The 25021-nt window shown below is 44.8% G+C and overlaps 2 protein-coding genes across 7 annotated transcripts in view; one reads left to right on the forward strand and one right to left on the reverse strand.

Moving 5' to 3' along the window:
• LOC129819054 (ras-specific guanine nucleotide-releasing factor RalGPS1-like) overlaps positions 1-25021 on the forward strand; it is a 273360-nt gene that overhangs the window by 126832 nt on the left and 121507 nt on the right. The gene's annotated exons all lie outside the window — the stretch shown is intronic.
• Positions 239-24338, reverse strand: angptl2a (angiopoietin-like 2a). Of its 2 annotated transcripts, XM_055875577.1 has the most exons (6): positions 24159-24338; positions 23773-24071; positions 16756-17686; positions 6348-6541; positions 3555-3825; positions 239-1072 (listed from the first exon to the last, which is right to left on the reverse strand). In XM_055875577.1, exons 3-6 carry the CDS (start codon positions 17648-17650, stop codon positions 873-875), a joined length of 1560 nt encoding a protein of 519 aa, XP_055731552.1. In that variant the 5' UTR covers positions 17651-17686; positions 23773-24071; positions 24159-24338; the 3' UTR covers positions 239-872. The 2 variants fall into 2 exon arrangements, with proteins under 2 accessions (XP_055731552.1, XP_055731551.1); XM_055875576.1 differs by having other exon boundaries at positions 23773-24338.

A 25021-nucleotide genomic window follows, 5' to 3' on the forward strand; every position in this document is an offset into this window, starting at 1 on the left:
ATAGACACTTGAGAGATGCAGCTTTCTAAATAGTTGGGGTCACTTCCTGTACATATTCTTAAAATGTAGGAAAGAAAACAAACTAATACCATTTTTTTTTCTCCAGTCAGTGTTTTTGGATAGGGTCACCAGATATGAATTCCTGTGTCATGTTTCCTCAATGTAAAAAAAAAACAAAAAAAAACTTAAAGCATCATTACTAATATTGCATAACAGTCAGATAACAGTAGTGACTCGAAACGGTCAAATATAAACTTTTATGGAGATGTGCTATATGTATATTTAACAACCACAGTAAACATCCAAAAAATATTTCCCCTTTTTTTTTTTCACAACCAATGACCAAAAAAAAAATCTAATACAAACTTCTCTCTTGGTTTCATTTGTCAGTAACTGTAGAACAACACAACAAAAAGCTGCACCATCACTTCTGCATTCATTCAGCATTATGTGCAAAGTCTGTGTCCGAAAGGCACAGGGCCTTTCTTTGTAGTTGCAATTGTTTTGCAAGCTCCTCAGAGGGAACTTGACTACCCTGGTAATTCCCCCGAGAAGGTAAACCATGTGGACCTGTGCCTCCAAAGAACGCTAGAGGAATCCTGCAAGAGGGCTTTGAAACCTGTGGGGGGGAAAAAACATCACCCTGTCCCTGTGAGCCATACACAAGACAACCATTGCACTTTTATGCTATATCTATATATTTATGAATGTAAAGCGATAAAGGAATCAGAAGAAGAAAAAAAAAAAGCCAAGACAGAAGCTGAAATTAATTGCACCTCAGGACAGAGGTCAAGTTGGAGAAAATGCCCGTTACAAAAAAAGAAAAACAAGGTTTTTCCTGCGTTTGGTTCTCGCTCTTCGAAACTGTGATCTTAGTGGAAGGTGTTGGGGTTGGGTCGGATCATCATGGACACTTTCTTCAGGGAGTAAGCGCCGCCGCGGAACTCGGCCCAGTAGACGCCGTCCTGGTATCGGCTGCGGTAGTGCCCGCCCCGGTACCACACGCCGTTCAGGTTGGAGTGGGCACAGGCGTTATACCACCAGCCACCCTTCTGGTAATGGGCACAGTTACCTAAAAAAACGATGCAGCTGTAGTCAATGCAAAGTAAAGACAAATGTATGTTTTTAAATTAGTTTAAAAAAATATATACATATGATAATTCATCTCCGTATTTTACCTAACCCTTTTCCATTTCTTAAATAGTACAGTGGCTTTATAGCTGAAAAATACTGTATGTATACCTCCATAACCATGCTTTCAAAAGACTTTTACCTGTGCTGCCCAAATACACACAGCTCTGCCCATGAGGTTTGATCAGAAATCGGTACAGTGTGTCCCACTGTGCAAACCCTCGGGTTAATGCTCTTTGGCAAAGTCCCCCCATAGATGGTCTTTTTAAATATTCCTTTTTTCCCCTCATTCTCGGCTCTGAGTTGTGCTGCAGCACTATAGCAACCTGGGCCCATATCCACAAAGCATTTCAGAGTAGGAGTGCGGATCTAGGATCAGTCCATATAATCTTATTCATTATGATCAGTCCATATAATCGTATTCATTATGATCTAGGATCCGTCCATATAATCGTATTCATTATGATCTAGGATCAGTCCATATAATCGTATTCATTATGATCTAGGATCAGTCCATATAATCGTATTCATTATGATCTAGGATCAGTCCATATAATCTTATTCATTATGATCTAGGATCAGTCCATATAATCTTATTCATTATGATCTAGGATCAGTCCATATAATCGTATTCATTATGATCTAGGATCAGTCCATATAATCGTATTCATTATGATCTAGGATCAGTCCATATAATCGTATTCATTATGATCTAGGATCAGTCCATATAATCGTATTCATTATGATCTAGGATCAGTCCATATAATCGTATTCATTATGATCTAGGATCAGTCCATATAATCTTATTCATTATGATCTAGGATCTAGGATCCGTCCATATAATCTTATTCATTAGAAAAGAGGCAAAACTGATCCTAGATCAGCAGTCCTACTCAAGGATTTTTTTTTTGCTACTGTAATTCTTGGGCAGGCCGCCTAAGCTTCCAAACTATGTTCTATATACATTTACGGGATAAAAATAAAAAAAAAACGTTCATTGTCAATTTAAACGACTAAAACCACATAAGAGACAGATAATAGACATGTATATATATGTTTTATTAATAATCTTGGAGAACTAACAATCACCAAAACAAAGCTGGACAGTTAGGAAGAATTTAGCAGTATATATTTTGGTATTATGTTTGAGCAAAAGAGCGCAGCATTAGCCATGGCAGAATTTATAGAATTGGACCTTAGCTTTAAAACGGCAACATTTTCTCTCAACCCCATGAAGACATTTTTTAGAATTGCAGGGAATTGGCCTAAAAAAAAAAGCAAAAATGTCTACACGGCCAAGATGGGGGGAGTCCTAAAATGTTCAAAAAAATTCTGCTGCGCCGACGGGCCAACCGTGCCCCCTGACGTGCCCCCCCTGAAACGCACCCTGCCACGCCGACCACCTAAGCCCATTTTTTTACCGAAAAAAAGACCTGCTACTCTGAGATGCTTTGTGAATACGTGGCCTGCTTTTTTGTTCATTGTTTTCTGCAGCAGTGCTAAGCAGGATGTCTGTGGAGAGACTCCAACCATGCAGTGGTCTAAGGCACTGCAGTTAAGGCGTCACTACAGACCCGGGTTCGATCCTGTGCTGTGTCACAGCCGACCGTGACCGGGAGACCCATGAGGCGGCGCACAATTGGCCCAGCGTCGTCTGGGTTAGGGGAGGTTTGGCCGACCGGGATGTCCTTGTCCCCCAGGCGTACGCACGCTGACACGCTCGCCCAGTTGTACGGCGTCTCCTCCGACACATTGGTGCGGCCGGCTTCCGGGTTTAAGCGAGCAGTGTTGTCAAGAAGCAGTGCGGCTTGGCGGGGGCCGTGTTTCGGAGGACTCGTGGCTCTCGACCTTCGCCTATCCCTAGTCTGTACGGGAGTTGCAGCGATGGGACAAGACTGTAACTACCAATTGGATACCATGTTATTGGGGAGAAAAAAGGGGTAAAAAATGAAATCAATATAAAGAAACGAGGACGGTCTTCCGCTCTCTGTTCTTGCTTACAAGAGAAAACGCATCTTGAATAACACCCGTTTCTACATTTAGACTTTGTTTGCAAATGACTCTTTTCAGAGGTCCTAACGCTACCGGTGTGTCCGTGCCTTAAGACCGGCAAAACCTGTCAACAACCTCTTTTCATGTCTACTTGTGCTGAAATTCACTTGAAATAAGCAAGATATTGTTGAGGAAAATGAGCGTGCTATTAATCACCTCTGACCGGAAGACTTCTGAAGAACAGAGATTAACAGTGATTTTGGATTCGACCACGTCTGACCCAATGAATCAGAAGACGAAAGTGTCCGAGCTGACTAAGTATGACACACACACACAGTCTGCTGTTGGTTATTGTGTATCCATGAATCACTGTCTGGTAGACTATTCCTCTGAGTAATAGCAGCCATCGCCAAAGGGTGTATTCCTCTCACCTGTATACACGTCGTGGTCCCTGTCCAGCGTGGTGAACTGCTTGCCGTTGTGCCATGTGAGGGAGTCCCCGGCGTTGCCGTGGTAGCGACCCACTCTTAGTTTGTAGAAGTCTGCCTCTGCCTCAATACGGAAGCTGGCGTATTCCGCAAAGGTCTTGCGACCGGACCAGTCCTCCAGCATCACCAGAAGCTTGTAGTTGCCCTGGTTGGTCAGCCAGTAGATGTTTTCAAGACCCAGCCAGTATTCGCCGTCAATGTTACCAAACCCTTGCTGTGAGAGGGTAGAAGCAGGAGGGAGAGAGGGGGGGGAGGGGGGGATGTTTTATTGCTGTAGATAAGTCTAAATGTTTCGTGCAAAGGCATTGACATTCACTATACCAATGTCCACCCTCCCAAAAACACACACATAATGTAGTCTGCGCTTGTATGCAGAGCTCTTAGAAAGCTCCATGCAGTAAATGCTTCCAGGACCACACATTTCCCATTCACCGCTTGTCAAAGATGGCAGAAGGAACTAAAGCGCATATGTGCGACACTGGTATACTGTCAGAGAAAGAGTGGTGGCATAATAGCAGGATGTGTTTTAAGACGTCCTCTCCTCTAAAGTCGCTGTGCGTCTGTAACTGTGGCTCCCATTTTAAACCACACATGGATTAAATCAGGAGGGAAGCACATTACTCTGCCAACTATGAGCCTGTCATTTGTGATTCGGGGTGTCTTAAGGTGCCTCGTTGCCAGAAGGAAGAGTGGGTGGTGGGGCTTGGAAATGTCTTGTGTTCTTGGACTCAACTTTAAAGGGGAGGTAGGATTTCTCCAAATAGGCCAGTCCGACCTCTGTGCTGCAGGATGTGAATCTCTAGCCGCTAAACGTTTGGCTTTGTGCTCTTATGATTACGACATTCTGGTTCAGACCCGTGGCAAATGGAGGAAACCACACTTCATGGCTATTAGGACCTTAGGTCATCAAATTGGCTGTACAAAACTTCCCATCGAAACGTAATTTTAATATCGTATCGTGATATCTTGTGTGGACTGTTTGACAGCTTTGTTCTATCGAATGGTCGAATAATTAATTGAGAAACTCAACAAATGACATTTTGGAACTCTCTGGATTTTATTTTGGGGAGATGATACGGTTGCACAATCAAATGGAAATGTTGGAACTGAGAATAGAGACCCATCAGAGAGTGAATCTCACGGAATTCTGCTTTGATCACATGATCGTCTTGGCATTGGTTTGGTTCTGTTGCTCATGTCCAGTGAAGCTGTTTCTCTTCAATGTGCTTTTCATTTGTCCATGCAAGAGGAGTGTGTGTGTGTGTGGACCAATCCAATCCAACCCTGGACTCAAATGACCTTTTTCTGTTTTGAAGAGCAGTGAAGTACTAGCCTATAGTATGACGGGGCTACCTGGCTGATACTAGCCTATAGTATGACAGGTCTACCTGGCTGATACTAGCCTATAGTATGACGGGGCTACCTGGCTGATACTAGCCTATAGTATGACGGGGCTACCTGGCTGATACTAGCCTATAGTATGACGGGGCTACCTGGCTGATACTAGCCTATAGTATGACGGGGCTACCTGGCTGATACTAGCCTATAGTATGATGGGGCTACCTGGCTGATACTAGCCTATAGTATGATGGAGCTACCTGGCTGATGCTAGCCTATAGTATGATGGGGCTACCTGGCTGATACCAGCCTATAATATGATGGGGCTACCTGGCTGATACTAGCCTATAGTATGACAGGTCTACCTGGCTGATACTAGCCTATAGTATGACGGGGCTACCTGGCTGATACTAGCCTATAGTATGATGGGGCTACCTGGCTGATACTAGCCTATAGTATGATGGAGCTACCTGGCTGATACTAGCCTATAGTATGATGGGGCTACCTGGCTGATACTAGCCTATAATATGATGGGGCTACCTGGCTGATACTAGCCTATAGTATGATGGAGCTACCTGGCTGATACTAGCCTATAGTATGATGGGGCTACCTGGCTGATACTAGCCTATAGTATGACCGGGCTACCTGGCTGATGCTAGCCTATAGTATGATGGGGCTACCTGGCTGATGCTGGCCTATAGTATGACGGGGCTACCTGGCTGATGCTAGCCTATAGTATGATGGGGCTACCTGGCTGATGCTGGCCTATAGTATGACGGGGCTACATGGCTGATGCTGGCCTATAGTATGACGGGGCTACATGGCTGATGCTGGCCTATAGTATGACGGGGCTACCTGGCTGATGCTGGCCTATAGTATGACGGGGCTACCTGGCTGATGCTGGCCTATAGTATGACGGGGCTACCTGGCTGATGCTGGCCTATAGTATGACGGGGCTACCTGGCTGATGCTGGCCTATAGTATGACGGGGCTACCTGGCTGATGCTGGCCTATAGTATGACGGGGCTACCTGGCTGATACTAGCCTATAGTATGATGGGGCTACCTGGCTGATACTAGCCTATAGTATGATGGGGCTTCCTGGCTGATACTAGCCTATAGTATGATGGGACTTCCTGGAGGATATTCATTACAACCTCAATAACAAAGATAGGTCTGTGTTGACAGCCGTGAGCACAGCGCAGTGAACGTATTGCTTACTTCCTGTCCTCTCTAAAGGGAAGCAACTCCCCTTGTTGACATCTCCTAGTGGAGCTGTGTTGTGCTCCTTTAGTATATCGTGATTCAATCCCTCAGAAAGGAAAGTTATTTTCACTGCCTGTTCTATCTGGGCATCAAACCGTGGATCTACTGTTCTACATAAGACAGCCACCTTTACCTTGTAGGTGTCCCAGTTCCTGAAGAAGTTGACGGAGCCGTCCTGGCGCCTCTGGATGACTGTCCAGCCGCCGGGGTCGTGCCTCTGGTCACACCACACCTGCATTAACCGGTTGGCGTTCTCAGGCTTGATCAGGTACATGCCGCTGGTGGCGTGACCCTCCTCTAGAGCAGCAAGGCAGTCCTTGAAAGGCCCTGCAGAAAGAGGTCATCATGTAAGTAGTGTCATGCGAACAAAAGGTTCAAGGGTCAAAGCTTGTGGTTAAACACAGCTGGGGGAAGGTTTTCCATTGGATGATGTGGTCAAGCATGGGTTGGTCCAGGGAGCTATTGTGCTCCCTCAGGGGTTTCCTCCTTTTTAGTTTATCAGAACCTTGATTCGAAAGATTGCTGGGAAAAGTTGCCTAGCTTACTCCACTCTCTCAACCCTCCAGCTGAGCTCCATCTCTTCTAATAACCCTGGAAACCTGTTCCCATTTGCTTATTCACTAAGCTGAGTATCTCCATAGTATAGCCTCTTATTCTGTGGTTATACAGTTCTCTTAGAAATCCTGGGACTCGCAAGGTTTTTTTTTTTCTTGCTGGAAAAACTCTGTTTTAAGGCCTAGAATTGACTTTGGCTGCAGTTTGGGAAGGGGGGGGATAGCTGCCGGGAGGCTGACACAGGCCAAGAACAACACTGGCATGAGGGCTGCGGAGAGAGGTAGCGCTTTACTGGCATACAGTAGCCTGTAGATTATCAGGTACTCTAAAGTTTCTCTCAATAGCACAGCTGTTAATATCATTTAATTGGGCATATGTTCCTTTATCCTGGTGACGCCGATTTACTTTGCCAGAGTGCTGACTAAAGGGGAAACCCTCTAATGTTGAGGTGCACTCGAAACTTCAATGATAAACCATCGTCTCATCATTTCAGGAAGAAATATTTGACCAAACCTGGCAAAGATTTGTCTCCGCATGAGGTAAATGTCAGAGACATGAGAAATGTCCAAAATGGCACTGTAGACCACTGCAGTAATTGACATGACCCTGTATTTAGATATTCAGCCTGTTTTCTGGAGGTGTCAGACTGTCACTGTCCCTTCCCACCCGTCTGGGTCTAGCAGTGTTTATACAAACATTGCTATCCTACGACATCATTTCCTGCTGGCTCTCAATGACCGTTTAAGATTTTTCCGGTTCAACCTGAGTGATAATTGCAGTGCTGTTTTTATTATGACTCCATGTCTAGCAGGATAGCGTGTGTCCAACAACTTTAAGTGTTCAATTCATATTGAAACAGAAGTGCTGGGAATCGCACATAATGGTGTCTGGTCCGTAATCAAAAAATGGATCAGAGAGGAGCATTATCCCCAGCCAAGCTGAGACTTTCTTGGAACTATAAATTGTAATCTGGGCATAGTCACATAGTTGTGAATTTTTATCCCAACTCTAAATGTGTCCCCCCCCCCCCCCCCCCACCCCATCTCGTCTGGGAGCACTGAGAGAACTCCTGTGTTATTTCTAATGATGCCCACACACGACGTGTGGCATGGTGGCAGAGAGCTTAATCACCGTAACCCTCACACTCCCTCCACTTAACACTAGAACCGCCATCGGCCAACTGCCACTGACGATTAATTTAGTAAATAATAAAAAATGCCCCTTTAAAAAAAAAAAAGTCCTGCTCCTTCGCTGACAAATGTTTGTGTTTTACGTTGCTCATTTGTCAGTAAAAAAAATAATCACAAACAGAATTTGGAGCCTTTTTACCTGGGTTTTTTTTCACACTTTTTCCTAACTTAACCCGTTAAGACAATGTTCTGTAGGACATTGGTACCCAGCCAGGCTCTAAGACAATGTGCTGTAGGACGTTGGTACCCAGCCAGGCGCTAAGACAATGTGCTGTAGGACGTTGGTACCCAGCCAGGCGCTAAGACAATGTTCTGTAGGACGTTGGTACCCAGCCAGGCTCTAAGACAATGTTCTGTAGGACGTTGGTACCCAGCCAGGCGCTAAGACAATGTGCTGTAGAACGTTGGTACCCAGCCAGGCGCTAAGACAATGTGCTGTAGAACGTTGGTACCCAGCCAGGCGCTAAGACAATGTGCTGTAAGACGTTGGTACCCGGCCAGGCGCTAAGACAATGTGCTGTAGGACGTTGGTACCCAGTCAGGCGCTAAGACAATGTGCTGTAGGACGTTGGTACCCAGCCAGGCGCTAAGACAATGTTCTGTAGGACGTTGGTACCCAGCCAGGCTCTAAGACAATGTTCTGTAAGACGTTGGTACCCAGCCAGGCGCTAAGACAATGTTCTGTAGGACGTTGGTACCCAGCCAGGCTCTAAGACAATGTTCTGTAGGACGTTGGTACCCAGCCAGGCGCTAAGACAATGTGCTGTAGAACGTTGGTACCCAGCCAGGCGCTAAGACAATGTGCTGTAAGACGTTGGTACCCGGCCAGGCGCTAAGACAATGTGCTGTAGGACGTTGGTACCCAGCCAGGCGCTAAGACAATGTGCTGTAGAACGTTGGTACCCAGCCAGGCGCTAAGACAATGTGCTGTAAGACGTTGGTACCCGGCCAGGCGCTAAGACAATGTGCTGTAGGACGTTGGTACCCAGCCAGGCGCTAAGACAATGTTCTGTAGGACGTTGGTACCCAGCCAGGCGCTAAGACAATGTGCTGTAGGACGTTGGTACCCAGCCAGGCGCTAAGACAATGTGCTGTAGGACGTTGGTACCCAGCCAGGCGCTAAGACAATGTGCTGTAGAACGTTGGTACCCAGCCAGGCGCTAAGACAATGTGCTGTAAGACGTTAGTACCCGGCCAGGCGCTAAGACAATGTGCTGTAGGACGTTGGTACCCAGCCAGGCGCTAAGACAATGTGCTGTAGAACGTTGGTACCCAGCCAGGCGCTAAGACAATGTGCTGTAGAACGTTGGTACCCGGCCAGGCGCTAAGACAATGTTCTGTAGGACGTTGGTACCCAGCCAGGCGCTAATGAGTCTCTCTCTCCTCACTGAATGGGTGATAATTGTGCATGTTACTTCTCAACTTAATTGAAATTAGGCCCAACTGAATGATATGGAGGGTGAAAAGGTTGATTTAATTTAGAAAGACAATAGTCTAATGATAACTTTGTTATCCCTATTTATCAGTGTTGGCGCTCATGTTTATAGCAAATAATTTGACCACGCGCCTTGTGGTTTGATACCGTTCTCTTTTACGTTATACTTTGGAAAAAAATAAGCTGTGACGGGACTGTTTGATTTACTATAACTCTATTACTCTATTGCCAATGAATGGAACGAACTACAAAAATCTCTGAAACTGGAAACACTTATCTCCCTCACTAGCTTTAAGCACCAGCTGTCAGAGCAGCTCATAGATTACTGCACCTGTACATAGCACATCTATAATTTAGCCCAAACAACTACCTCTTTACCTACTGTATTTATTTATTTTGCTCCTTTGCACCCCATTATTTCTATCTCTACTTTGCACCTTCTTCCACTGCAAACCAACCATTCCAGTGTTATTTTTTTACTTACTATATTGTATTTACTTCGCCACCATGGCCTTTTTATATATTTTTTATTTATTTATATATATTTTGTTTGCCTTCACCTCCCTTATCTCACCTCACTTGCTCATATTGTATATAGACTTATTTTCACTGTATTATTGACTGTATGTTTGTTTTACTCCATGTGTAACTCTGTGTTGTTGTATGTGTCGAACTGCTTTGCTTTATCTTGGCCAGGTCGCAATTGTAAATGAGAACGTGTTCTCAATTTGCCTACCTGGTTAAATAAAGGTGAAATAAAAAATAAAAAAAATAAATTACTAATCACATGTATTGTAAGGGAAACAAAAACATACATGTTACAGTAGGCCTTTAGAATAATGCGAAACAAATCCTTGACTCTATCCAAGTTGATGAGCATTGGGAAGCGAACGATTCCAGTCGGCCTGTGAAGCCGGACCATTGAAACTACACCTAAGCTACACATAATAAGACACGATTACATTGATAATAGTCTGAATTACAATATTATCAGTTGTACCATTGTGCATCTTGGTATTGACAGATGCTGAGAAAGGAGCATCACTTTATCAAATTCTCCCTCGGCGAGCCATGAAAGTAAAACATTTAGATTTCTATATAGTATCAGAAAGAGCATATTCTGCAGGTTCTATGACACTTTGTCCGAACATTCAAGAGGTGCAGCTGTATTTCCAAATGTAACTTTTTCCAAGAATATCTGCGCTGTTCATGGGTTCAGCACATGACCACTCATGCAGCAGCATTGCTCTGGATTCTAATAAAATACTATATTAGTATATATATATATATTTACTTTTACACCTTTTTCTCCCTAATTTCGTGGTATCCAATTGGTAGGTAGTCTTGTCTCTTCGCTGCAACTCCCGTATGAACTCGGGAGAGGCGAAGGTCGAGAGCCATGCGTCCCCCGAAACACGACCCAACCAAGCCGCACTGCTTCTTGACACAATGCACATCCAACCCGGAAGCCAACCACACCAATGTGTCGGAGGAAACACCGTACACCTGGCGACCGTGTCAGCGTGCACTGCGCCCGGCCTGCCACAGGAGTCGCTAGAGCGCGATGGGAGAAGGACATCCCTGCCGGCCAAACCCTCCCCCAACCTGAACAACGCTGGGCCAATTGTGCGCTGCCCCGTGGGTCTCCCGGTCGCGGCCGGCCGCGACAGAGCCTGTCCTCAAACCAGGATCTCTAGTGGCATAGCTAGCAACTGTGATGTAGTGCCTTAGACCACTGCGCCACTCGGGAGGCCCAAGCAAAGACCACTTACCTAATAAATGTTAAATACATTGTGATGGACTTGGAACTAGTGTTTTGTTAGTTACAGCCTAGAGTAACACAAACTAATCAACATTCTATTATGTACTTAGAAATAATAGTTTTTTAGTGTTCTAATGTCACCTACGACCTTTATAAACACAACCAACTGATTATTCTTCCGATAGCATTTATGTGTTTATTAGACTGTTAGAATGTTGATGACCGGTCTAAAAGTGACCGGTCTGAATGATCAAAAAAACTGGCTCTTAGGCATGCGTTTTGTAGAATTATACAGAACATACCCTTGATTCTATCTAAACAAATAACTTATATATTTCCATGGATATATTTCGACATGCTTTACAATTGTTTATGCACTATTTATCAAGCCTTGGTGCTTATGTTTGCGCACCTTGTGGATTGATATGTTTATTTAACCTTTATTTAACTAGGCTAGTCAGTTAAGAACAAATTCTTATTTTCAATGACAGCCTAGGAACAGTGGGTTAACTGCCTTGTTCAGGGGCAGAACGACAGATTTTTACCTTGTCAGCTTGGGGATTCGAACTTGCAACCTTTCGGTTACTAGCCCAAAGCTCTAACCACTAGGCTACGCTGCCGCCCCACACTTAGTCTAAAGGGGACGCCCGGCAACGTTCTCAACGTTCTCTAGCAGGTTCTGATAGGCTGAAAGACCAGGCGCTGCTGCTGGTGTTAAAGGGTGTGGTTTATTTCACACGTTTTGACCAATCAGTGTAAATCATGATGTCACCACTTTTAGACCGGTCTCTCCACTATTTAGGAGAACACGGGGAACATTTAAAAAGGCCTGAGGTAATTCAAGCGGTAGTCAAGCTCTGCGGGAAGCTCACTGTCACCTACTGCCAATGAAAATGGGCCAGACAAATCTAATTTGTCTTCTCTTTCGCTTTCCCCCAGGCCCTTGCGGATACACTCTGGTTCCTAGCATACAGATCTGCTCCTGTATTTACGAGCTGATGCTTCCGCTTTACTTTCTTCTCCTCTCTCTACTGATTTAATGCCCACTGTGGAGAACTCCTGGTCGGACAGAAACTGAAGGCTGTAAGGACTACTGTGTGTGTGGGGGGGGGGGGGGGGGGGTGGAATCCCTAAATGCAGGCATATGTCTGCATTTGATATCCCCTAAGCAGTCTCTCGCTCCCAGCTTGTCGTCGATCAACTCCAGCAGCAACCAGCAGGCTCTTGTTACTGCAGTTAATTCACCTTTTTTCAGTGGCGTACCGCAGTTTTGCAAGGCCCCCTTTTTTAGGAGAAAACCACTAACTTCCTGCAATTCCCCCCAAAATGCCCATAAGGCAATTTTTCTTTATTTCAGTTTTATAGCTAATCTCATGCTATTCTACGAATGTTACCACGAGGCTGAGAGAAAATGTTACATTTTTAAAGCTAATTTACTGTAATCCTAAACATTTTTGTCATGGTTAATAACGTGTTCATATGCTATCTGGAGAGGGGGGTCTGTGGGGAGAGAGTGGGTCACCAGTGTCTCTTTTCCTATATTAAAACCAGCCCCGATCTAATACTGGTCTGGCTTCTATGGAAACAAGACCCTATCTAATACTGGTCTGGCTTCTATGGAAACCAGCCCCGATCTAATACTGGTCTGGCTTCTATGGAAACCAGCCCCGATCTAATACTGGTCTGGCTTCTATGGAAACCAGCCCCGATCTAATACTGGTCTGGCTTCTATGGAAACCAGCCCCGATCTAATACTGGTCTGGCTTCTATGGAAACCAGCCCCGTTCTAATACTGGTCTGGCTTCTATGGAAACCAGCCCCGATCTAATACTGGTCTGGCTTCTATGGAAACCAGCCCCGATCTAATACTGGTCTGGCTTCTATGGAAACCAGCCCCGATCTAATACTGGTCTGGCTTCTATGGAAACCAGCCCCGATCTAATACTGGTCTGGCTTCTATGGAAACCAGCCCCGATCTAATACTGGTCTGGCTTCTATGGAAACCAGCCCCGATCTAATACTGGTCTGGCTTCTATGGAAACCAGCCCCGATCTAATACTGGTCTGGCTTCTATGGAAACCAGCCCCGATCTAATACTGGTCTGGCTTCTATGGAAACCAGCCCCGATCTAATACTGGTCTGGCTTCTATGGAAACCAGCCCCGATCTAATACTGGTCTGGCTTCTATGGAAACCAGCCCCGATCTAATACTGGTCTGGCTTCTATGGAAACCAGCCCCGATCTAATACTGGTCTGGCTTCTATGGAAACCAGCCCCGATCTAATACTGGTCTGGCTTCTATGGAAACCAGCCCCGATCTAATACTGGTCTGGCTTCTATCATATATGATTAATAGCTGTTCTGTGTTTGCTGTGCAGTTGTTCTCCCCGCATGTATCCCTTCTCCCTCCCTGCTTCTATCCTCGTTTTAATTTCCTTGGTTGGAAAGGTGTTGTCATTTTCATAGACCCCGGGGGCTCAAATCCTCCTCACACCTTGTGAATCAGCGGGTTGCTAGATTCTTTCCACAGTGTCTGCCAACCCGCTCCTGAGAAGCTCTCCACTGCCAATGTAATTGAAGTGATAAGCTTTTGTTTAAACCCCCCCCCCCCCCCCCCCCCCCTCTTCCTGCAGGAGTTAATCTATCATTGTGCAGGGCGGCATCGACATGCCTCTTCAAGAACAAGGGATTCGTTATTAAGATTGACTAATCCAGTCTGTTATTAAGATTGACTAATCCAGTCTGTTATTAAGATTGACTAATCCAATTGTTTCCAATTGTCGTTCATTCCCTCCACCTGAAAATATCATCCCTACGTACTGGGAAGCATATTTTCACACCCTACTGTTCAGTTATTTTTCTTTGGATTTTAAAGATACTCTAAAGTCGTAGAACCAAAAAAAGTGAAGTTGGGCAACAGCATTATAGTGGTAGTATTTGTAGTATTTGTAAAGGTACAACAGTAGTAGTAATATAATTAGTTTTGCTATGGATTAAGCAGAGAAGGCAGAGAAGGCAAAACAAACAAACATCTTTAAAATCTCTACAGGGATGACTATGATCCCCCGGGCTCTACTTTCCACAGAGGTGTAAAATATCCCAGAGCCTGACAAATTATACTTTCCACAAAGGTGTAAAATATCCCAGAGCCTGACAAATTATACTTTCCACAGAGGTGTAAAATATCCCAGAGCCTGACAAATTATACTTTCCACAAAGGTGTAAAATATCCCAGAGCCTGACAAATTATACTTTCCACAGAGGTATAAAATATCCCAGAGCCTGACAAATTATACAATCCACTGAGGCGTTAGATATCCCAGAGCCTGAGAAATTATAGCTAATCCCTGAGATCCCAAGCCCCTGTTTGGTCCCTCATATCCTTTCCAAGATGGCACTAAGAATACCGAGCCTGGCGTTGCCATCGCTCCCTGTCATGTCAAAGATTAAGAGTCAAGCCTGGGTCCGAAGATGATCTTCAGAATCTTAATGATTGTATTATTCATTATAATATTAGCCTAATGATTGTATTATTCATTATAATATTAGCCTAATGATTTGTACACTCGTACACAGCTGGGGTACAGTACATTTTGTGACTTGCATTATGAAAGTTGCCTTTTGGAAGAGTAGGGAGAGCTATGAGTAATCTCTATTAATGTAATTTACTGTTTTGCATGGACAGTACTGAGAAGGTGTTTTAATTTGTGTTAGCAGATTCTATTGAGTGAAGGGTGTTGCTGGAATATGACAGTAATTCTGCTGTAGGTGCCATTTTTTTTTTTTCCAAAACGATTAGTTTCTTTATCAAACATGTTATTTTCCTCTCTAAGTACTATATTAGTTCTGACCTTGCGGCAGACTTGCTCACCTGTTGCATAGCAATGGAACGCTCAGCATACTGGTGATTGCCCCACGGCATCTACGTAGTGATGAAAAGCACCATCAACACATCTCAGTCCTAAGTGGATGCTGAAAGGTGTGTGTTTGGGTGCTCAAATTTGTTTGCAAGCTTTTTTATTTTTTTTAAACAAGGGGCTAAGCCAATTGTTCCCATTTCAGGCGTTGGAGACACTCCGCCCAGTACCTGTCAAACAGAAGCTACCCAGATGATCTGAAGCCATGTGGGAATGCTGCCACCATTTTTTTAATTCAATCATCTGTACAGTGTCTCCTGGTTGTCAAAAAAACTCTGGGTTGATTGAGGCTTTTTTTTGCACTGAGACTTTGCTCTGCATGCTCCTAACTCTCAGCAGTCAGCGATTGTGTGTGTGTGTGTGTGGTTCTGCTCTCTGCATCCCCACCATCGGATCCTTCTGTTCACTTTCAAAATATGGTTATCCAGACCTAAGAAAACCATGGTTCAGACGCCGTGATCTTCAGATCCTGGATTGGGATGCGCAGTCATAAGGAAGAGTTTGATATGTTTGCCGTGTTAGGGTAAACTTAATCATTTCTTTGTTTGTTTGCCTGTATTCTTTTCAGAGTAAATCTCACTCGTTACTCTTCTCAGCCTAATCCCATTTGAAGTCTGCAGTGTATTGAAACATACGGACCGCTTCGGACAACGCACGGCTCGAGTAAATATTGTTGAGGTGTGTTTAGATGGGCTGCTAGCCAAGACCCTTTCCAGAGTCTCGCTGTGTATGCCCGTCAGCTTTTTCCCCTGTCTTGACGATTTGTGAGGAGTGAAAGTGATTTGTTCTGTGTCACGGCAGAATGGATAAATGTACCTCTCATTATATGCTCCTGTGACTGAGTAAAGTGTGTTTTCTTTGGAATGTAGGAACTCTTTCGAGCTCTCCGGTTGGAGGGAGACACTTAAGAAAAGCTGTCTAGAACAATTTATGAGCTGTATAATTAATGAAACTATTATTTACATAAATCTGCTGTGAAACCTCATTGAGAGGAGAAGTTTTTACCTTGGAGTGTGTTCACACATTCTCCCTTTCGAATTGACACACACCTCACATGGAAATAGTGTAAGGTTATGGTCACATGGACGTGGTGTACGGCTATGGTCACATGGTCACATGGACTTAGTGTAAGGCTATGGTCACATGGATGTGGTGTACAGGCCTTGGCAGGAGCTCCCTTTGAAGATTATAACTGAATAAACTTTTCTTGAGTTTACTGACTTCTCTGAGAAGTTGAGTTACTGCTTCTGTTTAACCTCATTAATAACACTATAGAGGGAGAGAGAGAAGGGGGGGATCAGAAGGGGAATGTACTCACCTGAGGGCTTGTTTGTGGTGGATGGCTGGTGAGTGCCGGGGAAGGTACTCACCTGAGGGCTTGTTTGTTGTGGATGGCTGGTGAGTGCCGGGGAAGGTACTCACCTGAGGGCTTGTTTGTGGTGGATGGCTGGTGAGTGCCGGGGAAGGTACTCACCTGAGGGCTTGTTTGTGGTGGATGGCTGGTGAGTGCCGGGGAAGGTACTCACCTGAGGGTTTGTTTGTTGTGGATGGCTGGTGAGTGCCGGGGAAGGTACTCACCTGAGGGCTTGTTTGTTGTGGATGGCTGGTGAGTGCCGGGGAAGGTACTCACCTGAGGGTTTGTTTGTGGTGGATGGCTGGTGAGTGCCGGGGAAGGTACTCACCTGAGGGCTTGTTTGTTGTGGATGGCTGGTGAGTGCCACTGGGCATGGTGGGCAGCGGAGGTGGCAAAGCTTTGGAGTTCTGGTCGCTCTGGATTTCATTGGTGATCTGGTTGCTGCGGGTGTATGTGGGCGGATGGTAGGGTTTACTAGCCACTGGTGGCGCTACCGGCCTCTGCTGCGTAGGTTGCTGTGGCACCACGGGGGGCTGAGGGCGAACAGGACGAGACCTTTCTCTCTCTCCCCCGTACGAGTGGCCACCTCGGTGGCAATGCTGCTCCAACTGCACGATGATGGCACTCTGGTTGCCGGCGAGGGCGGATAAGTGCTGGTACTTGTGCTCCAGGTCACGGTAGCGCGAAGCCAGCCGACCCATCTCAGAGGTGTGGTTGAGCACGCGATTCTCCAGCTGCGACATCTCCAGGGCGTTGTCGCGCTTGCGGATGATTTCGTGTAGCAGCTGCATGTAGAGTTGCGTGACGCGAGCGTTCATGTTGCGGCTCTCCTTGCGCAGGAGCTTGACCTCGTTGACGATGCCGCCGTCCACCTCCACCAGCTGCTGCAGCGACTCCATCTGTCGCCGTTGCTTCTGAAGCTCGCCGTTCAGTAGCTCCAGCTCCTGTTTGTTGACCCGGTTCTCTAGGAGGCTGTCGGGCTCCTTGGAGTTAACGCAGATGGCGCCGGTTTGCTTCTGCTGGGGGACGATAAAGGTGTAGGAGCATTTGTCCACTTGCGAGGAGGCGTCAGCTGACACAGCACGCTTGGTGCGTCCAGCGTAGAGGAACTCCCGCTCCAGAACCTCATCTATGCTCTCCAACTCCTCGGCCTCCGCCTGCAGTGTGGAGCCTGGCCCGCAGACCAGCAGCAGCACCAGAGGAACAACCACAGGGAGAATCATACTGCAGTCTGTGTAGCACCCTTACAAGAATGGTCTCTGTTTTTGGAAAAAATAAGAGAGAGGAGGAGAAAAATAATTAAGTCTGTTCCTCGCCCAACAACATTCATTGACAACAGACATTCAGTGTAGACATGTATCGTGAAGCAAAAGACAGTCGGCTCTGTAATTGTCCCAGTAAGTACACAGTCAGTTTTGAAAAATTTTAACGAAAGCACTCCGTTAATGCCAAGCCCTGCTCGTAATTTTCATTGGCACCCTCTGCATAGAAACGGTAACCAACACAAGGAGATGTTATTGTTCCACCACTATCGCACATCCCCGGTCAGCTATCGCAGGTGTTCTACCCGGCCTGATGAATCCCATTTTGAACTGAGAAATCTAAACCAGTGGGTTTATTGGAAGATGTTTTGGTTGAGGATGCGCTAATGGAATGTGAGGATTGTGTTCTACCACCTCAAGGTCTGCTTCGCATCAGAGTATAAACACTCGCATGTATTGAAATCCCGTGTCTCCTGGGGCCTCTTATCTACCTCTGGCATCAAAATATCCATTATCACTTTGAGTAATTATCCAAATAGCTCGATATATCCCACAAAGGGTGTTTTGAAGGAATGTCTCTATGTTAAGATCAACTACTGGTTGGCATGGAGCCTAGCTACATTCTCTGTTGTTGGAGCGTTGGGCCAGTAACCGGAAAGTTGCTGGATCGAATCCCCGAGCTGACAAGGTATAAATCTGTCGTTCTGCCCCTGAGCAAGGCAGTTAACCCACTGTTCCCCAGGCGCCGATGACGTGGATGTCGATTAAGGCAGCCCCCCCCCCCGCACCTCTCTGATTCAGAGGTGTTGTTTTAAATGCAGGAGACACATTTCAGTTGAAGGCATTCAGTTGTACAACTGACTAGGTATCCCTTTCCCCATTTTTCTTTATATATATATAACGAGTTAATCCATTATCCAAGTTTCACCATTTTAATGTTTATGACTGATGGAAAGAAGATATGGAACAGTGTTTGAGTTTTGGGACAAATCTATTTGGTTTATATATATATACACACAAAAGTATGCGATCCCTTTTGGGATGAATTGGAACGCCGACTGCAAGCCAGGCCTAATTGCCCAACATCAGTGCCCGACCTCACTAATGCTCTTCTCGCTGAATGGAAACAAGTCCCCGCAGAAATGTTCCAACATCTAGTGGAAAGCCTTTCCTATAGCAGCAAAGGGGGGACCAACTCCATATTAAATGCCCATAATTTTGAAATGAGATGTTCGACGAGCAGGTGTCCACATACTGTTGATCATGTGTTTTTTGGGATAGGTGACTTTCTTTTCCCCCGGGTTAGGGATCACCACATTTTGATTTGAGACTGGATTGGGTAGTTTTGAGTCCATTGCTGTCATTTTGCTAGGCATGGTCTCATTCATGAGTTATAGCTTGTACACGTTCTCATATGTACAGGTGATGCTTTTCAGCCTTATTACTTCGGAAATATCCCCCAACCCACCGGCACCCATCTGTCCCTGATTGACTTGAACCTCGAATAGCAAGTCATATCAAATGGTTATGTCATTGCTTTTAAGTGTGACCTCACTCTTTTCCATTTTAGCAGACTTTATAGCCTACTGTAGCTGGAATTTCTGTAGGGGCCTTTGGCCAATTAAAAATGTCTATATAAGCTTTGCTTCAATTTAAGTTTGCATTGTTGTGTGACACAATTAGACTTTAATGGAAGCATTTGTTGTTTTATTGCTTTTGACCAATTACAACAGTTGGTTGTGGCCATGGTTACATATCTAGTTTTTGAGTAAAAAAATGGCATTCTAAATTGTGAGTACCTTCCCCTGAGATAATGCAGCGTGTGTGCTCTGCCAGGTATGGTGAGGCCTTACCCTCTTCTGACTCCCCTTCCAGCGGGATAGGAATTACTTCACTGCAGAACACAATTGTTCTTTTACCTTCTGTATGTGTGGGTCGTTACCTTCTGTATGTGTGGGTCGTTACCTTCTGTATGTGTGGGTCGTTACCTTCTGTATGTGTGGGTCGTTACCTTCTGTATGTGTCGGTCATTACCTTCTGTATGTGTCGGTCATTACCTTCTGTATGTGTCGGTCATTACCTTCTGTATGTGTCGGTCATTACCTTCTGTATGTGTCGGTCATTACCTTCTGTATGTGTCGGTCATTACCTTCTGTATGTGTCGGTCATTACCTTCTGTATGTGTCGGTCATTACCTTCTGTATGTGTCGGTCATTACCTTCTGTATGTGTCGGTCATTACCTTCTGTATGTGTCGGTCATTACCTTCTGTATGTGTCGGTCATTACCTTCTGTATGTGTCGGTCATTACCTTCTGTATGTGTCGGTCATTACCTTCTGTATGTGTCGGTCATTACCTTCTGTATGTGTCGGTCATTACCTTCTGTATGTGTCGGTCATTACCTTCTGTATGTGTCGGTCATTACCTTCTGTATGTGTCGGTCATTACCTTCTGTATGTGTCGGTCATTACCTTCTGTATGTGTCGGTCATTACCTTCTGTATGTGTCCGGTCATTACCTTCTGTATGTGTCGGTCATTACCTTCTGTATGTGTCGGTCATTACCTTCTGTATGTGTCCGGTCATTACCTTCTGTATGTGTCGGTCATTACCCTCTGTGGTGTCGGTCATTACCCTCTGTGGTGTCGGTCATTATTTTCTGTGGTGTGGGTCATTAACTTCTGTGTGTGTTGGTCATTACCTTCTGTGGGTATTTTAAGTAGGCTGCTATCAATTTGTGGCCATCAGAGGGACCCTTGTCTGGCAGCTAGAGGAAATGACTAGAGATCAGATATCACAATGGACACCGTTCACTCAGGCAAACGTTTAAAGAAAAAATAACACTAGTGAAAAATAGCACATGTATCTAAAAACAGTTCACATTTAAATGTGGTAGTCAGTAAATATTTCACGATGCAATAATCACGATGCATTAATCACCATAAAATCTGAAATTATCCTCTAAATCACCATCACCTTCAGCTTTGAAGTTGTATTGAAATCTAACAAAGCCTTTAACCTTGTTGAGCGTGAAGCGACCTACACCTGTTATGCTCCGTTTTAAAATACCTCCAACTTTCAACCCTGTTGTTAACTTCCTCAATCTCTATTCTGTTTAACAGGCTATATTTACTCTGCCCTCAACCAAAGATGATCTAATTATATGAAAGATAGCCGAGTGACCGCTCTAACAGTTGAAATGCATGTCCTCGATGATTGAAGGCGGGTGAGATCAGGTGGAACTATTCTAGCCAATGAGAGAGCAGATACACGTGTGAACAGGCACAACTTTGCTGTTTTTTTCTCAGTTGACTGAATACACAGTGCATGTGCATCCACTTTATATCAGTGCATTTGTAACAGCCTAAACAATTACATAACTTCTATTCAATCAATTAAGCCTCACGTGATTCAACACTCTCTGATAATCAGTTTTTAATGTATGGAGGTCTATCTCACGCGGACAGATTTTGGGCAAATCCTCTTCACCTCTTCCTCTCGGCCTCTACCTTGTTAGCAGGTTATATTTATTCTGCCCTCTACCTAACCCTCTAACTTGTCAATGATCACAAGGAGAGACCCTAAAGTTGTCCGCATGCTTCCCATAACACTAAAGTCCGGTAGTGTTTTTCTGCATATATTATGACATTTTGTGACATTTTTTGGATCTTTTTTTTTCTTTCTCTCTGCTGTTCAGGCACACATTTTATTTTATTTTTTTCCTGGAGGCAAGCCGAAGTTCATAAGTGAAGACTACGCCCCTTCGTCAGTGATTGGTCAACAGTATGGATTCTTCAGTAGTCTTTTTTTTGGCATTGAACAAGACTCGTTTTCATGCACATTTCTTAATTAAAAAAAAAATACTGCACCAAACGTTTGATGTAAAATTGCGTGACTAAGATCTCTTCGGCAAAAAACGTCAACATGAATGAAAGATTTCTTGAGTTACCTTAGATTAATACGGACTATTTTGAGGAAGTGCATACATGCTAAGGCATCTCAAAATGGATAAACAATACTATTGCCATTTAAAAAAAAAAAATTAAGCAAAGGTCTTTTAAGGGAGAATGTGATCACACTCGTTCAGTTCGGCTAGCCAGGTTTGACTAGACACCAGGCGAACTGAAGCATGCTGATGCCCAGTCGTTCTTTGACTACTGACCTCTTCCGCTCGACCCCTCTGTTAAACGTGTTCCAAAACGTCTGTCAGGGTCTCACCCAAACCACACCAGAGCTTTCACATTCATGACTCTGGCACATTTTTACAATGGAAAAACATTGACATTTTGTTTCTAGTTGAGCTTGAGTGTTTCTGGGCTTTTGATAGCATTTTAAGTTTTTAGTCTGCCACAATGCATCAATAAAGATGGGGGTTTGCTGTGCCACCACCCCCCCCCACTCCCGGGAAGTACGAGAGAAAATCATGCAAAAAGACCTCAATGGAATTGGACAAGGGAGTTTTCCCTTAGCAAGATTATTATGATGTAGCGGTCAATTAGCCATTTTTCCCATTCTGTTTTGTTGGTACGTTTGTGTAAATAAATAAGTTGATGCCTCAGTGTCATGCTCACAACGCTACAGGCTCTTATCTCCTCATACGTTCAACACACACACACACACACACACACACACACACACACACACACACACACACACACACACACACACACACACCAATGCAAACCTAGCGACCCCACTTTTATCCAAACAGGACAGTGCTCTGCAGAACCCCTCCACCCATCCCTCTTCATAGTGTCCATTCGAGGCTCTTAGACATGCTCTTATGAGAGCATTGGGGAAACTAATAGCCCACTGCCCAACCCACGTCATAGAAGAAGATCGGAGTATCTGTAATCAGCCAAGACAACTGCCCCGACTCCTTGTTATTAGGGTGCTGTCAGCTAGGGTCAGGCCAAACACACACATACACACGATTCTGGAATGAGTGACATGCACTTTCGTCTTTGTTACCCTCTTCTCGTATTTCCCGTCAGAAAGATCCTGTCTGAGCATGGATAAGAAGTGTCATTCAATTCCCCTCAGCTGTTCATATCACTTTTACACAAGCATCACTCCCTCCCACACACAATCAATCAAATGTATTTATAAAGCCCTTTTTACATCAGCCGATGTCACAAAGTGCTATACAGAAACCCAGCCTACCCCCCCCCCCCCCCCACACACACACGCGCACACACACACACACACACACAGCATGGCAAGAAAGGAGCCCCAGAAGCCGGGGATGAGACTCTGGCTCGTCTGCACCACAAAAAAAAACAGACGACAGCGTCTCTTCTTCTAAAGCTTGACAGCATCTAACCACAGCTAACCGCCTCTGTTTACCACCGGACTCCTGTCCATCAGAAGAACGGGGTTAAGTGGTAGTTGACTTGATCAGAAGAACTGGGTTAAGTGGTTGTTGACTTGATCAGAAGAACTGGGTTAAGTGGTCGTTGACTTGATCAGAAGAACGGGGTTAAGTGGTCGTTGACTTGATCAGAAGGACTGGGTTAAGTGGTATTTGACTCGTGGTATGACTAACGTATACTTTTTAGTCATGTTCTGTTGGTTTCCGAGCTCTTACCTTGTGACTCCGCCATAATGAGTCAAATGACTGTAATTAAGCTATTCTCCTAGAACTTGAGGAGCAATAGCAACCATGATCGCAGGTAGGATGGATAGCAGATTATACACTGCTATAGTAAATAAAAAATACAAATAATCTGTAATTTGGGGCATATTACAGCTGGTTTGGTAATAATATTCTGATAACACATTGTTTTGATTGTTGCGTTCCACCTTTACATCAGAATCATACAATCTATCTGTAGTTTGTCTTAAATCATCACCCCCAAAAATAAATGAGTGCAGAGAATAGTAAAGTAATAAGCAGTGAGAGTACACAGACCCTGATTTAAGGGAGTTAGCGGCACTTCTAAAAAGTTAACACAGCTGTAAGGTACCGAGCCAAATGTAATTACTACTCAAACAAGCGTTCTATAAGTGCAGGCTTTGCCACTGAAAGCTGTTAAAAAAAAAAAAAGTGCAGCTGCATGCAGAATTAGGGACACCGGTCCTTACCAGATAAATGCGTTGATCTCCACCACTCTCGCTCTCTCTCTCTCGCTCGCTCTTTCCTCCTTTAAATCCCTTGCCTTCTCGGGAAGGTTTGATTTAACGCTCTTAAAGTCATGACAAAATCCATGGATATTTTTCTCTTGTCCCCCCCCTCCCCCTCTCCTCCTCACGATCTTCTGTCAGAGACGTTTCCCCTGCAGTGGATGTTGTTTTGAAGTCTTCCAATACGTGACGTGCTCATTCACCGGAGAAGCAGCAGGTAGTCGAACTCTTAGAAAAGTTCCTCTTTAGTAACCGTGACCCTAATGAGCACAAAATAAGTGTCCAAACTTTATCAAAGGTTTCCCCCGTTTAGTTAATTCATACGCTACAGATGCAGACTTTGTTACCTTTTTGTTTGGAGTCCATTGATAAAAGCTGAACACCTGGACATATTTCCTCCAGCTCTGTCATAGTCTTAACACCGACTCTGTCACCTCTACCACAGCAGCCCCTTAGTCTGTTTTTCAACAGAGCCCCCCCTCCTTTTTGGCTTTTGTCTCTCTCTCTCTCTCTCTCTCTCTCTCTTTCTATTAGAGGTAAGGCAGTCTTTCCGTCTCGTAGTAATCAAGTCGTGAGCCGGGACCTCCCCTTTCCCCTCCCCTTAACACAAAGGAGATCATGTTCCATGAGACACAGGGACTCCAGTCCCCCCACCCAAACCCTTGTCCCCTGCAGCCCCCCAGAGCCGTCCCCCATCTCTCCAGCACTCCTTTTTTCCTAACCCCCCCCCCCCCTCAAATCACGGCTGCTTGGGGAGTCAGCCAGTCACAGCCACCAGCTGCAACTGTTGCAGACTGAGGCCATAGGCTTCAGTGTGTGTTGAGCTCAAGCCTGTTCTTAAGGGAAGGGGGAGAGTGTGACATTAATTTCACCCGTTTAACACGTCGTGATCCTTCCCTAATTATTTTCTTTATCCCGTATGTTGCACATTTTACCAGATGGCTGGATTATCTATCGTTACATCTACTTATATAATAGAAATTCAATATTTCTGGTAAAACAATTGAATAAAATAATGGAAATGTACAGGTTTTTTTTCTTCCAGAATCCACAACATCTTAGTGCTTTATCACTACTGTCAAAGCCATGAGGCATCAGCAAATGGACTTGTCACCACTTAACCTGTCACCGTGCCAGGTGGTGGTGTCGTCGTCTCTATGGACACATCTGTACCTGACACTTTGCGTTTTTTATTTTTTTTTATAAGATA

The sequence above is a fragment of the Salvelinus fontinalis genome, chromosome 21 (assembly GCF_029448725.1).
Source record: "Salvelinus fontinalis isolate EN_2023a chromosome 21, ASM2944872v1, whole genome shotgun sequence".
NCBI classification, from domain to species: domain Eukaryota; kingdom Metazoa; phylum Chordata; class Actinopteri; order Salmoniformes; family Salmonidae; genus Salvelinus; species Salvelinus fontinalis.